At 43.0% G+C, this 13,130-nt stretch overlaps 2 protein-coding genes across 11 annotated transcripts; one reads left to right on the top strand and one right to left on the bottom strand.

The window, feature by feature from the left end:
* Positions 1 to 300: 300 nt before the first annotated feature.
* On the bottom strand, positions 301 to 7,699 carry LOC143337616 (uncharacterized). Of its 3 annotated transcripts, none has more exons than XM_076757262.1 (11): positions 7,560 to 7,699; positions 5,868 to 5,987; positions 4,525 to 5,625; positions 3,560 to 4,037; positions 2,616 to 2,957; positions 2,355 to 2,378; positions 2,065 to 2,242; positions 1,744 to 1,832; positions 1,569 to 1,640; positions 1,241 to 1,371; positions 301 to 1,005 (listed from the first exon to the last, which is right to left on the bottom strand). In XM_076757262.1, the coding sequence occupies exons 2-11, from the start codon at positions 5,977 to 5,979 to the stop codon at positions 842 to 844; spliced, it is 2,691 nt and encodes an 896-aa protein (XP_076613377.1). In that variant the 5' UTR covers positions 5,980 to 5,987; positions 7,560 to 7,699; the 3' UTR covers positions 301 to 841. The 3 variants fall into 3 exon arrangements, with proteins under 3 accessions (XP_076613377.1, XP_076613378.1, XP_076613379.1); XM_076757263.1 differs by having other exon boundaries at positions 1,241 to 1,368; XM_076757264.1 differs by lacking the exon at positions 4,525 to 5,625.
* LOC143337618 (UDP-glucuronosyltransferase 2A1-like) lies at positions 7,627 to 13,127 on the top strand. Of its 8 annotated transcripts, none has more exons than XR_013079183.1 (10): positions 7,627 to 7,749; positions 8,513 to 8,664; positions 8,815 to 9,304; positions 9,684 to 9,832; positions 10,020 to 10,151; positions 10,810 to 10,897; positions 11,146 to 11,365; positions 11,509 to 11,781; positions 11,930 to 11,992; positions 12,507 to 13,127. XR_013079183.1 is itself a non-coding variant. In XM_076757269.1 (9 exons), the coding sequence occupies exons 2-9, from the start codon at positions 8,536 to 8,538 to the stop codon at positions 11,940 to 11,942; spliced, it is 1,491 nt and encodes a 496-aa protein (XP_076613384.1). In that variant the 5' UTR covers positions 7,627 to 7,749; positions 8,513 to 8,535; the 3' UTR covers positions 11,943 to 13,127. The 8 variants fall into 8 exon arrangements, 4 of the variants coding, with proteins under 4 accessions (XP_076613384.1, XP_076613381.1, XP_076613382.1 ...); XR_013079182.1 differs by having other exon boundaries at positions 11,930 to 12,661; positions 12,825 to 13,127; XR_013079184.1 differs by having other exon boundaries at positions 11,930 to 12,661; positions 12,755 to 13,127.
* Positions 13,128 to 13,130: the final 3 nt, after the last annotated feature.

Here is a 13,130-nt window from a genome sequence, read left to right as displayed (position 1 = left end):
GGAATTTCCCCCCACGGGACTACTAAAGGAATATTGAATTGAATTGAAAGGTCATAACTCCACGTGGATTTCTTTGTGATCATATTGTTGAACTTTAACTGAGTTGGCCTGATGTCCTCATTCTTCACGTCACTCGTGCTGCTGCTGCTCATGTTCAGCTGATTACTGGCTTCACGATAAAAACTGGCCGCCGTTCAACGCCACAGACTTGAACACAGTGGTGGTGTTTCGTGACGCACCCCTCAGGATGTCTGTGAGGTTGTCAATCAACAGACTCCGATCAATAATCAAGTCACAAACTTCAGAGATCAGAAACAAACTTTATTTGTTCCAAAAATAGACACATTCTCAGCAGAAATATAAATTACACTTTTAAAAACTCCAAATACTTCACCAGTTATCTGATCTGCAGTACTCACACAGTACTGCAGCTGTACTACATAATACTGCCAGAGTGCCACAGAGTATTACAGTGAAGCCTTTGTATATTTTATCAAACAAGAAACATAAAAATAAAATAAAGCCACCTGTTCCCGGCTGTGGGTGTGGCCTCCTGACGGGTCACCTGTTCTCCAGCAAACATCATTCACACTCTTAAAAAAGAACTATTAAAAATATTAAATATTTCAGAAAATTCACATTTTAAACAGCCTACACTGTAAAAAATCAGAAACAAACCAAAAAACATCAGGTACTCTGCAAAAAAAATCGGCAAAAAGTAAAAAACCCACAACACCTCATCAACTTGCTGAAGATGTTACCGTGGTAACGCAGCAGTAGCAGGCATGCTAGCAGCTCTGTTTGTTTGGCCTTCAGTCAGCAGACAGGAAGTGGTCACAGCTCACACATCCAGGCCCTGCCGTGTAAGGAAGTCTTCGAGCGCACTCAGTCTCTCCACCAGCATCACGTCCAGATCTGACTCATCATCACCTGAGCCGTTGCCATGGCAATGTCGCCGAGCCACTCCCCGTTTTCTGGGCACCAGGGCAACAGGAAGTCCCGCCCCTAAAACACAAGTTGTTTTTTCTAAGTGTGTGTTCTTAAAATCCTCGACTGCAACATCAGTTTAACATCAGGACAAAAACATCAGGACACAGAGACAAACATCAAACATCAGAGACAAACATCAGGACACTGTTTTTACAACAATGATCAGAATGATTAGAACCGTAAGCAGGAACATTAACAACATAAAGACGTTTGTCTCCCCCTCCTGGGGATACTACATTTCCCAGCGTACCTTGCGGCCTCTTCCTCTTCCTGGGCTGAGTGAAGTCAGGAAAAAGGAGGAGCCTGCGCCTCCTTTGCTGGCCAATCAGGAGCAGCGCTCCGTCCTTCTCCCGTGGCTCTTCGAAGATCGTCTCCAGACTTCTGCAGGAAAACAGCAAGGCATGCTGGGAGATGTAGTTTGTACAGCAGGTTTACAGAGTTTCTGTCTGTGTTCTTAACATAAGATTTGTAGTTTTTCTTGTGTTTTCTCACCGTTGAAACTGAAATGAATCACCTGTGACAAATGTGAGGCTGACAGGTGTTTACCTGTTGTGTTTACCAGGCTGACAGGTGTTTACCTGTTGGTGGTTGGGGATTTGTAGTTCTTGTTGGTGTAAATCTCTTCCAGACTGAACTCTTTCTTCTTTAACCTGAAAAAACACAGTTTTTCATTCTATTTCAGCATTTTCACTCTTAATTGAATGAATGATTTCCAATTTTTATTCTGCCTCCACCCCTACACCCCCCCCTGACCTTTTGACCTTTGGCAATCCCATCGGCGTCAGCAGGGTCTCCCGTGGCGACGCCCGGCGGATTCGTATCTGTGAGACTCGTTTACCGCCCTGACAAGAAAAAATATAAAGTTAAATTAAGACTGAGAAGTACAGGCCAGAAAATCTGGATTATTTAGAGAAAAAAAAGTAATAAGCCAAAGAAAACTGAAAAGTGATGACAGGAATGATTAAAAAAAACAAAAAGTTCTGAATAATAAAGAAAAACAGCAAACGCTCCTGCAAAAACAGAAAACATTGAAACAAACCCTGAAAAATAAATTGGAAATCAGAAAAAGTCCACCTCTCCATTTGTGTTGAGAAATTCTGTGCCTGCTGCTGATTGGCTGGTGGGAAGTGGCGCAGAGTGTCTATTGGCTGAACATAGGGGGAGGGGCAGGGGCTGTTGTCTGGGTTGGTGGAGACTACGGGAGCTGTGACTGGTCCGCTGCTTCTGCTGTCGCCGGGCAGAAAAAGTTGGGCTACAACAAACACACACACTTTACACATTTGAGATTTGTTTTTTTTAAAAAAAAATTAGTTTAAACAAATGAAAATAAAAAAACAAAGAATTTCATCATTTCTTAACGTTACCTTGGTGAAGGCGTCCGCATGTAACTGCAAAGACACAAAAAAGGTTTATGTTCAGACAAAAAGAAGAAGAAGAAAAGTGACACATCTTAACGAAACCTAACAGTGACACACACACACACACACACACACACACACACACACACACACACACTAAATTAGCATAGCATAAATACGGACATTCTAACGGACCAATGAAGCTTTAATTACTCTGCTGATTTTGAATATTAATGAGGGTTAATGTAAATGTAAAAGGTGATCAACCAGTGGTCGCTGCTGAGACTGGGTGGGGCCGTCCAGTCCTTCAGGGGCCGCAATGGACTCCCACAAGCCCCACCCCTCACTGACTCCAATATTGTCTCCATGGCAACTGTAGACAGGCGCAGTGTTGGGGCGTGGCTTAAGAAGGAGAAGGAGGAGGAGGAGGAGGAGCAGAGCCATAGGTGGAGAGCACTGTGATTGGAAGAGACGGTTTGGGGAGGGGTGAAGTCAGAGAAATTCCATTGGCCGGAAAAGAGGCTGGGTGGTTGTGATTGGCTGCAAGTCTGACCACTCTGGGCTGACTGCAGGATGTGCAAGTCATTCTGGGAAGAGGAGGTGGAGAGGCTAGAAGGAGAAAAGAAAAGTATTTTTATTAATACAGATAATCTATAATGTAATATTGAGTTTCTAGTTTTTTTTTTTTCTAGTATTTATTGAATTATTTCTTGGCAAGGTTTATTTACACAATCAAAATCAATAATTATAAAATGATCACACAGTAATGTGTAATAATGTAATATGCAACGTATCTATATTTAATACTTTTACATTAGTTCATCTATAATACAAGCACATTGTATGATTAATATATATATTTTAAAGTTACAGTTCATATAAAGTAATTATTAAAGTAGAATTTGTACATTAATCATATTTAGAATTGAAGTACAGCATGATTATATATTCAAAATGGCTGCTTTACAATTCATTCTTGATTTAATATTTGCCCATTTTTAATATTTACATTTAAAATTCAGTTCAAATTATTACACAATACATATTTAGATTTTGGGGATTTGGATCAATAATCGTAACTTATCATTTATATTTTGTGCATTTCTAGTTGATGTCAGTGACTAATGTATAATCAACATATAACTAAAAAGCTCATCTTAGTTGTTTTAAATGAAATTAAAATATGTATATCATCGTTGAGTTCTTCTCACTTGTGGAGCAGCAGCGGCGCTCTGTAACCGTTCTGCATGACGACACTGACAGCCTTCTCTGATTGGCTCATTCCTCCCCACTCTCTTCTTCTGTGTTTTCTGTGGTTGAAGTTGTGCAGAGTGAGCAGCGCCTTCTCCTCCGGTCCTCCACTGAAGGACACTGCCATCCGCCCCACAAATCTCCTGGCATGCTCCTCCTCCTCCTCTTCCTCTTCATCTTCTTCTCTTTTTTCAGGAAACACACCCATCTCTCTTCCTCTGTGGTTACTCCTACTCCTTTTCCTCCCCTTACCCTCCCCCTCTCCTCTGCTTTTACTCCTCCTCTGTTCTGACTGGCTCAAACTAGATGAGAGAGGAGGCGTGGTGGGCGAGTCCTCGCTGCCTGATGATGAAGATGATGACGAAGAGGAGGTGGTAGCAGCTGGGAGGTGGGCGGGGTTACACGAGGAGGTGGCGCCGAACGGGAAGAAAGACGAACCTAAAAAAAAAGACGAGTTTGATTTGAGTTCCTGATAATCGGTCTGAATTCAGACTCTGATGTGTTTCTATGGCGACAGAACTAATTAAACAAACATCACAAACTTCTAAGTACTTCCATGACATCGAGCACGTCCAGTTTCCCACTTTGACTTTTTTACACAACGTTTTCATCACTTTGTTTTACTCCTGCTGGCAAACATCTGCGCCTCCTCTCTCTGTTCTCCAACAGAACTCAGGACGCCTTTTCAGCACAAAGCCAAACGATGTAACGTTACATGTGCTCCGCTACGATTAATCGGCCCGCTCCCCGGCCTGTCTGCTCGCCGGCCCGCCCACCGGCCCACCCACTCACAGGGCCGCCTGTCGACACTGGATGTTTGTTTTCTGAAAATGTGACTTCATAACGTTTGTTGCTTCTCTGCAGATCATCACACTGTCATTGAGGAGGAGGAGGAGGGATTAAGGATGAAACAGACAGAGCTCACCAGGAGACCAGGCTGCTCCTCCTTCTTCTTGTCCTCCCCCTCTCTGTCTGCTCCTCTTCTTCCTTATTCTCCTCCTGCTCCTCCTCTCAAGAGAATCCAGACGACGACCAAGGGAGGCCAGAGCCCCTCGCAGAAGGCGCCGCACCTCCAATCGGTGAGCTGAGAGGAGGCGAGGCAGGAGGGAGGAGCAGGGGCAACAGGGAGGATTAGGAGGAAGAAGAGAATGAGGTGTACGAGGAGGAGGAGGAGATAGGAGGGACGTAGTGACAGTAGGAGAGCAGGAAGAAAGAGGAGAACAAATGGCAGAAGTGTGAGGAGTACAAGGAGTAAAAACAACAGGGGGTGGAGTAACAAGAGTGGAGTGGTGATAAAGAAGAGGAGTAGGAGCATAAGAAAAAGGGTGAGAATCATGGGGAGAGGGAGGACGTAAAGGTGAAGAAGAGACAAAAGGAGAAGCAGGAGGTGGAGTTTGGACCGAATCAAGAGACAATAAGGAAGATGGTAAAGGATGGAGGGATGGAGGAAAAGGAGGAGAGGATGAATTAAGAGGAGAAAAATTGGAAGAAGGGTAAGAACAAACGGAAGAAGGAGTAGGAATGATGGAGACAGGAGGAGAAGTGGAGGAAGAAGAAGGGAAAGGAGGAGAAGGAGGAGAAGGTGAAATAAAAGCAGTAGAAGAGACACAAGAAGGAGTAGGAGGTAAGGGGAGAAGGGATGGAGTGATGAGAGGAGAGGATGAAAGAGGAGAAAAGAGGGAAAAGGTAGGAGTGCAAGGAGTAACAAAGATAGAAGGAAGAGAAGGGTAAGTGGAGGGAGTAGTGGAAAGAAGTGTAGGAGTAACAGGAGGAGGAAGAGGAGAAAATGAAGATGGTGGAGAAGACAGAATGGCCATGTGAGGAGGAGTGGTTAAAGATGTAGAATTGAGAGCAGGAGGACAGAGAAGAGTAGGAGGTGGAGGAGTGAAAGGTGAGGAGAAGGAGGGTGGAGGAGAAGTTACAGAAGAAGTAGAGGAGGAAGAAGCACAGGGAGGAAGAGGAGGAGAGGAAGGTGAAGGGGAGGAGGAGGAAGAACTCCAAGGAGGTGCAGGAGGAGAGAGAGCTCCTGAAGGAGGAAAAACAGCAGTCAGTACTCTCTCTCTCTAACTCTGCATGTAAACATAAGGTCTCTCGCCCAAATCTCACTTTGAATATGAAGCACTCCAAAAATGTAAGAAAAATAAAAAAACACAATAAATTTGATGAAAAAATAACAAAATAAAAAAAAAATATAAACATGAAAAGATAATAAAATAATATATAAATACATCAAATAATCTAGAACAAAAATAACAAACTGGCACAAACCTGTTTGAGTCTCATCCTGTTCAGCGAATGGGAGAGCAGGAGGCGGGCTCCTTGCTACCAGGCTCCGCCCCCTGTCATCACCGTCATTCAGTGTCAGTGGTCGAGTGAGCATAGCGAAGACTGATAGAGACAGAGAGACAGACAGAGACCTTTACTAAATTTGGTATTACATGATTACAAATTCAAATTAAATCCATTTTTCTGTAATTTACAATTACGATTTATTATAAGATTTGACATTTAATATAAAATGAATCGAAAATATTAATTTCAAAATATTATATATTTCCTATTCTTTGTTTCTTTTCTTTATTCTTCTCTTAGTTTGTTTCTTTTTACAAAACTGAAATGATCAAGTATTCAAATTATGTTTATCAAATATTAAAAATGAAAAAATATCTCAATTCAAAAAATATTATTCACAGCAAAAAAAATTAAATAAATAAAAACTGACAACTGAAAAAAAGAATTACGCAAATATAAAAATCTACTGCAGTGCAGCTCTGTGCTGCCCCTGCTGGAAGAAGGAGGAACTACACAGTGTAGACGTGCTCCATCATGCTCCACCTCCGTCCTACAGTGACTCCTCCAGACTGTCACTGAGAAATAAACTGAACCTACACCTGATACACCTGGTTCAGCTTTGCCCGGGGGGAACCTGAACCAGGTACACTTGAACCTGGAGTACGGAAGCCCTAAAAGGCCATGGATCAACATAATTCTTTCATTCCGTTTTACCGTGATAACGAGATAATATTCCACCGTTTTATCGTGATAATGACATAATATTCCACCGTTTTATCATGATAACGAGTTAATTTTCCCGTGAGGTAGGACGTCAAAAAAACCCGCCAAATCAGAAGGTGCTCTGCTACCCTGCACACCACCGACTGAAGCCAGGCCTGGACGTGCTCTCCTGCAGCTGCACACTCGGTAAGTTAAGCCTGGTCATAAAACGGTGGAATATTATGTCATTATCACGATAAAATGGTGGAATGTTATCTTGTTATAACGATAAAACGGTGGAATATTATGTCGTTATAACGATAAAATGGTGGAATATTATCTCGTTATCACGGTAAGACGGAGTGAAAAAATTATGTTGATCCATGGCCTTTTAGGGCTTCCGTACTGGAGCTAATCGCCATATATATATAGAACATCTATATATATATAGTTGTTCATTTATTTATTTATTTTTTACAATTCTTGGCATCAGGAAATATTATTCAAACTATTTCTAAAATAAGTATTATATAACTATGTTATTACCTCAACTCATTCTGGAGGTTTCAGAGAATTATGGACAAACGCAAAATAAACCTCTTCTACTTCTTTCACCAAAAAACCTGAACGTTTCAAACTGCTTTCATTTGATCTCGCGAGATTTCACCAATTCCTGCTGGTTAAATCCCAGTAATATTCCTATAAATCTGAAAACGTTTTCACTGTCAGCTGATTAACGGATGATTCGGACTGTTCTGTGTCGTCACAGCAGGATTCTGTGTGGCGTCACGAAGGGAGAGTAACAGAACGCGGGAATGCTGTGGGTCGACGTGAGGATAAAACGGGATTTGGGGAAAATAAAAGGAAACTGATCGAGCTAGCGGCGGCTAGCTGTCGTTAGCAGGCTTTACTATGTGTGCAGCTGTTAACACGGGACAAACCGGGACATTTGAACGCTGTTTTTACCTTTCAAGCCCCGCGGGTTCGTAAGTCTCCGTTAAATCCTCTTATCTCTCATTTTAGGTGGTTTACCGGCTGCAAAATGCCGAATCGGGCCGGTAGTTCCAGAGGAATCGGTGCTTGGTATCACCGCAGACCCGCGTCAAACTTACGGAAGCCACACTGACGGAATTTCCGTCGGGATTCAAAATAAAAGGTCTGGAGCGGAAATAAAGTGTTAATCAAACAAAAGATAAAGTACATAATGAAAATGAACCGTTGCGCGTCTCCCTGTGGGAAGGTCATTTTAAAGTTAGCACAGACAGTAAACAATATGGACAAGAATAACACACAAAACATAACACCACCAAGTGGCATGGGATCATGGGATGTGTGACCCAGGACCATTGAACACTTCTCTGCTCATTAAAGAGTACACATACTCATTTCCTCCGTCTTTATAAAGACTTTGAACACCGGGAAATTAAAGATGCCATTGGTGTGTGTGTGTGTGTGTGTGTGTGTGTGTGTGAGTGAGAGAGAGAGAGAGAGAGAGAGAGAGAGAGAGAGAGAGAGAGAGAGAGAGAGAGAGATGCACATGGGAACAAAAAGTGAATGAAAAAGCTGAAAACTGTTGAAGTTCTGAATGCTTATAAAACATCCATCAGTCTGTCTGTCTGTCTGTCTGTCTCTCTCTCTCTCTGGCTAATGCTGTGACTTATTGTCCAATCAAGCTGCGGCTCTTATCTCGAACTGACCTCTGATCAGTTTGGACTTTGGATTCCTGTTGTTTTTCTTTTCACTCTTCAGTCTCTGAGACACAAAACAGAATCTTTGTCCAGATGTAACAGATGCTCTTGTTTTTAGATTAATGATGCAGGTTTTCGCACCTCCTTTTCTGTTTCTTCTTCCCCTTGTCCTCTTGTTCCCCCTCCCTCCTTACACTCCAGTTGATGGCGGCCATGTTCTGGTTTTTCCAGGCGAGTACAGCCATTGGTTGAATATGCGTAACATCATGGAGGAGCTGGTGAGAAGGAACCACTCCGTCACCGTTTTAGTTGCTGATGCATCGCCATCAGTCAACTACAACAAGAGCCGTGATGCCGCTAAGTTCAACTTCCTTGTTTTCAAGGTGAGCCCAGTTGGAACATGACACGAGTGAACTAATTATCAATGCCGCTTCAATTGAATGACCTCCACAGGGTTTGAAATTAGTCTGACGTTTCTGATGATTCCACTTTTTCTGGACTAATAAGTCGAATTTTTTTGTGTACTTCTTCAGGTCCCGTTCAGCAGAGCTGAGCTTCACAGCCTCACCGAGGAGTTCATCCACTTTTCCATGTACGAGTCTCATGTCTCGTCTCCGCTCAAGACATTCCTGAAGGTGTATGATTGGATGCAACAGTCATTCCGCTTTGGGATGCAACAGTGTGACTCCATGTTAAAGAACAAGCAGCTGATGGCGACACTGCAGGACACCAAGTTTGACGCCGTCCTACTTGACCCGATGATGATGTGTGGTGACCTGGTGGCCGACGTGCTCGGCCTGCCCCTCATCATCTCGCTTCGCTTCTCCTTTGGTGGCGTCCTGGAGCGACACTGTGGCCACGCGCCGGCGCCACCATCCTACGTCCCAGTGGCTCCACTGCCATACAGTGACCACATGACGTTTGTGGAGAGGCTGACCAATGCGGTGACATACGTGTGCTTTTCAGTGATGACTGAGGTGATCTGGAGGCTGACGCTAGATAACTACTACAGCGAGGTCAAAGGTCAGACACAAAACAGACATATAGAGACACAAATGCAAAATTATCACCCCACAATACAAACCAGCCAGTTCCTGTCACAAGTCTTTATCAAATATCTGCTTCTTTATCACAGAAATCTCATCCATCTCCTCAATCGTTTGTCCACTACAGAGGCCCAGAAGGGACGAATCATAATTCTGTACTGTAATTACCGAATTGTAATTCGTCCCTTCTGAGGACCGAGTTTAAAATGGGAAAAAATCATTTAAAACGTAAAAAAAAAAAAATCAAAGTAAAAATACAGTTTCTGAAAATGTAAAGAAGAAATGAGTAATGTCAGAGTTGACTGATCTGTTCCTTCAGAATAAAAGCCTCATGGTGCTGTTTCCTGTGAGGACAGGAAGTCCCAGCAGAGTCTGCAGGTCTTTAGGTAAGGCTGACATCTGGCTCATCAGGACTTTCTGGGATCTGGAGACACCGCGTCCGACCCCGCCCCACTTCAAACACGTGGGCGGTCTGCACTGTAAGCCGGCCAATCAGCTGCCAGAGGTACGAGGAACTGCTTCTTTAATGACTGACAGGATGTTTGATTTTGAAATCATACAAATAAATCAATTTAGAGCACTGCATTTCATTGTCTTTGTGTTGCACTCTGACGATGACAATGAAGTTGAATCTAATCTTAAATGCGCAAAAATTGATCATGATGAGGTCATGATGATGTCACTTCTTCTAGGACTTGGAGGCATTCATGCAGAGTTCTGGTGATGCCGGTGTGGTGGTGGTTTCCTTCGGCTCCATGGTAACCAACCTTTCAACAGAGCGTGCTGATGTCATCGCCACGGCTTTCGGACGAATCCCACAGAAGGTCAGAAGCTCCACCCACTTGCAGACAGAGAAATATCCATTCAGGGATGTCAGGAAAACTCAGTTTTCAGTCCGGAAAGCCATCCAAATGAATTTTATTATCTGGTTACTGAGCTAGATCTATCTATTCTATCAATCTAGATAGAAAGAAAATTACTGATCCGTCCCTTCAGAATAAAAGCCTCATGGTGCTGTTTCCTGTGTGGATAGGAAGTCACTGTGTTCAGGTCTGACCTGTATTTAACTTCAGTTTAGATTTCTTCTAAACTCTGACTGTGAGTCTGATATCACTAGTCACTGGTTAGTTCACACATTCAGATTCTAAATACAAAATATAATGAAGTAATAAATCACGATGTATTATTAAAGATTAAGATACTCAGCAGAAACATTCATCAAACATTCTTCACAAAGAAAAGTGCAAAAGCTGGACTACATCAACTTCTGTTTGGAAAACATTGTGCCTGATTCTGGTTCTGATCAATAATGTGATCACATGATAATGTAATGTGAACATAATCATTGGAACATTTGGTTATTTTATCTGTTAAATATACAAATGTATTACATGCATCACTGAACGTTTAGCGTTCATGTTAGAACTGCTCATACAGATATAGAAATGAAATTGAAAGGTGTGGCTTTGTGTCTGTGCTCAGGTGATTTGGAGGTTCAGCGGAGAAATTCCCAAAACTTTGTCAGCAAACACGAAACTTTCTGATTGGATCCCTCAGAACGACCTGCTGGGTACACACACACACACACACACACACACACACACACACACACACACACACACACACACACACACACACACACATCGTCGTGTATACATAATTTGTGGGGGCATTACACGGACTTACGCTCATTTCCTGGAGAGTTACTCCAACCAAACCTTAACCTGAACCTCAGTCTTCATCCTAAAATTAAAGATTTATATTATGGTGACCTGCAGGAGGGCGAGTCCCACAGTGTGACTGTTTCCTCCCTCTCAGGTCACCCAAAGACCAGAGCGTTTGTGACACACGGTGGCACCAATGGGCTGTACGAGGCCGTGTATCACGCTGTGCCGATGGTCGGAATCCCACTGTTTGCTGACCAGCGCCATAATCTCGCCCGTCTGAGCCACCGCGGCGCCGCCGTCGTCCTTGACTTCAACCTTATGACCTCTGATGAGCTGACAGAGGCGCTGCGTGCTGTTATCCATGAGCGAGGGTGAGGCGACGTCACAGGAAGCTTTAGTTTCAATATTTCTTGGACACTCAAACTTGTTGAATTAAGTTTTCGGTTTCCTTGCTTTACTAATATTTAAGAATAAAACACAGATGTGACCTGCTTTATTTTCCCATGATGCTTAGCTACAAGTCCAGTATGGAGCATCTGTCTGCGCTGCACCACGACCAGCCGGTCACCCCGCTGAGCACCGCCGTCTTCTGGGTGGAGTTTGTGATGCGGCACGGTGGAGCGCGACACTTGCGGCTGGCGTCACATGACCTGAACTGGTTCCAGTATCACAGCATCGACACTGGTGCCGCCCTGCTGGTTGCCTTAACGACTGCCACCGCCCTCTGCTGGGGGGGCATTCGCCACTTCCTGCAACACTGCAGCAGGCGACAAAGAGAGAAGAGCGAGTGAAGATACAACACTTTTATTCAAATATAAAATATTAAACTTATGATTTAATGTTGAAGCTAATCCTCAAAATATTTCAATTTCTTCATGTAAACAAAAGTTGGTTTGTTTTTTCATTGATAAAGTGTTGCTTCGTTTCCTCACCAGCAGGCGTCTGTAAACTGCTGAGGAAGACCGCGGTCATGATGTAGAGAGGAAGAGTGACTGCAGGTGACGTCATGTACACGATCTGTGTGAGCGAAGAAACTTCTTCACAGTTCGTTGATTCTCTTGTAGTTTTTTGGTTCTCTTGTCATTTATGGCTTCTCGTCGTTTATTGGTTCTCTTGTTGTTTATTGGTTCTTGTCGTTTATTGGTTCTCTTGTAGTTTTTTGGTTCTCTCATCGTTTATAGGTTCTCATTGTTTATTGGTTCTCTTGTCATCTATTGGTTCTCTTGTCATTTATGGGTTCTCTTGCACATAAACGTAGATAGAAGCCACTGGAGGCTGAGTAAAGGATGTAAAATATGTGGAGCATGATCATGGGCTTTAAAACACCAAATGAGTGAGATTGAGGTAAATTGTAGTGAGCAGAGATAATTAAATAATAATCTGTCACTGTGTTACAGATTTTAAAGTTTCCTATCAGGAGGGTGAAGTTTGTCATTTAACGGATTCAATGCATGAGTGAGTCTTGGGGCTACGTTCAGAGAGGCGCTGACTTCTGGATTAATGCCTTTCCAGGATTTTTTCAGCGGAGAAGGCATGGACGCCATTTTGCTAGTTTCACCTTTGAAGACAAGAGAAGTCTATTGTGAACGAGTGCTTGCCTGAGTTGATTGAGTTGATTCCTGGCATATTCAACATATCGTTAATTGAAACTAAAGGTTGAACTGAAGGTAAGACTTCAAAGACTGATGTAATTCACAAAAGTTACCAAAACTACACAAAGTAAATGTGTATGTTTAATTCTCATCAACATTTTCATGCAGAAATCCTGATTGATTGCTTCACGATCTGATGGAACATTTTATTTCTGTCTTCTTCAAAAACAAACACAAGCTCCGCCCATTGAATCATGTTACCAACGGCGCGGCTGAGGAGGTAGCGCAGTCGTCCACCAATCAGGAGGTCGGTGGTTCGTTCGCTGCGCCATCGCTGTGTGAGTTGATATGAACGTCACTTTGGATCACAGCATCTGACGGACTGTGACTGTTAACGCTTAGAGAAACATGACAGGCGTCACTGCCGTGATGTCACTTCCCTTTTTACACAGGATCAGAATAAAGTGTTCAATCTCGCCACAGATCACCAGATTCTTATTTTTTCTTTCATATTTTATTCACATAAAAACTGATGATGCGGTTG

This window comes from Chaetodon auriga, chromosome 19 (genome assembly GCF_051107435.1).
Source record: "Chaetodon auriga isolate fChaAug3 chromosome 19, fChaAug3.hap1, whole genome shotgun sequence".
Lineage (NCBI taxonomy): Eukaryota > Metazoa > Chordata > Actinopteri > Chaetodontiformes > Chaetodontidae > Chaetodon > Chaetodon auriga.
Note: the sequence above shows the minus strand (reverse complement) of the source record. Positions and strands in the feature narration are given on the sequence as shown.

What these genes read in the sequence shown, in the direction of transcription:
- LOC143337616 (XM_076757262.1), bottom strand. Translation starts at nt 5,979, where the DNA reads ATGCTCACTCGACCACTGACACTGAATGACGGTGATGACAGGGGGCGG. An exon ending in ACAGGATGAGACTCAAACAG is followed by an intron (nt 5,626 to 5,867) that starts GTTTGTGCCAGT and finishes TTCCTCCTTCAG; the next exon opens with GAGCTCTCTCTCCTCCTGCA. An exon ending in GGATTGCCAAAGGTCAAAAG is followed by an intron (nt 1,641 to 1,743) that starts GTCAGGGGGGGG and finishes GTGTTTTTTCAG; the next exon opens with GTTAAAGAAGAAAGAGTTCA.
- LOC143337618 (XM_076757266.1), top strand. Translation starts at nt 8,536, where the DNA reads ATGCGTAACATCATGGAGGAGCTGGTGAGAAGGAACCACTCCGTCACC. An exon ending in CGGCCAATCAGCTGCCAGAG is followed by an intron (nt 9,833 to 10,019) that starts GTACGAGGAACT and finishes CACTTCTTCTAG; the next exon opens with GACTTGGAGGCATTCATGCA. An exon ending in TCGGACGAATCCCACAGAAG is followed by an intron (nt 10,152 to 10,809) that starts GTCAGAAGCTCC and finishes GTCTGTGCTCAG; the next exon opens with GTGATTTGGAGGTTCAGCGG.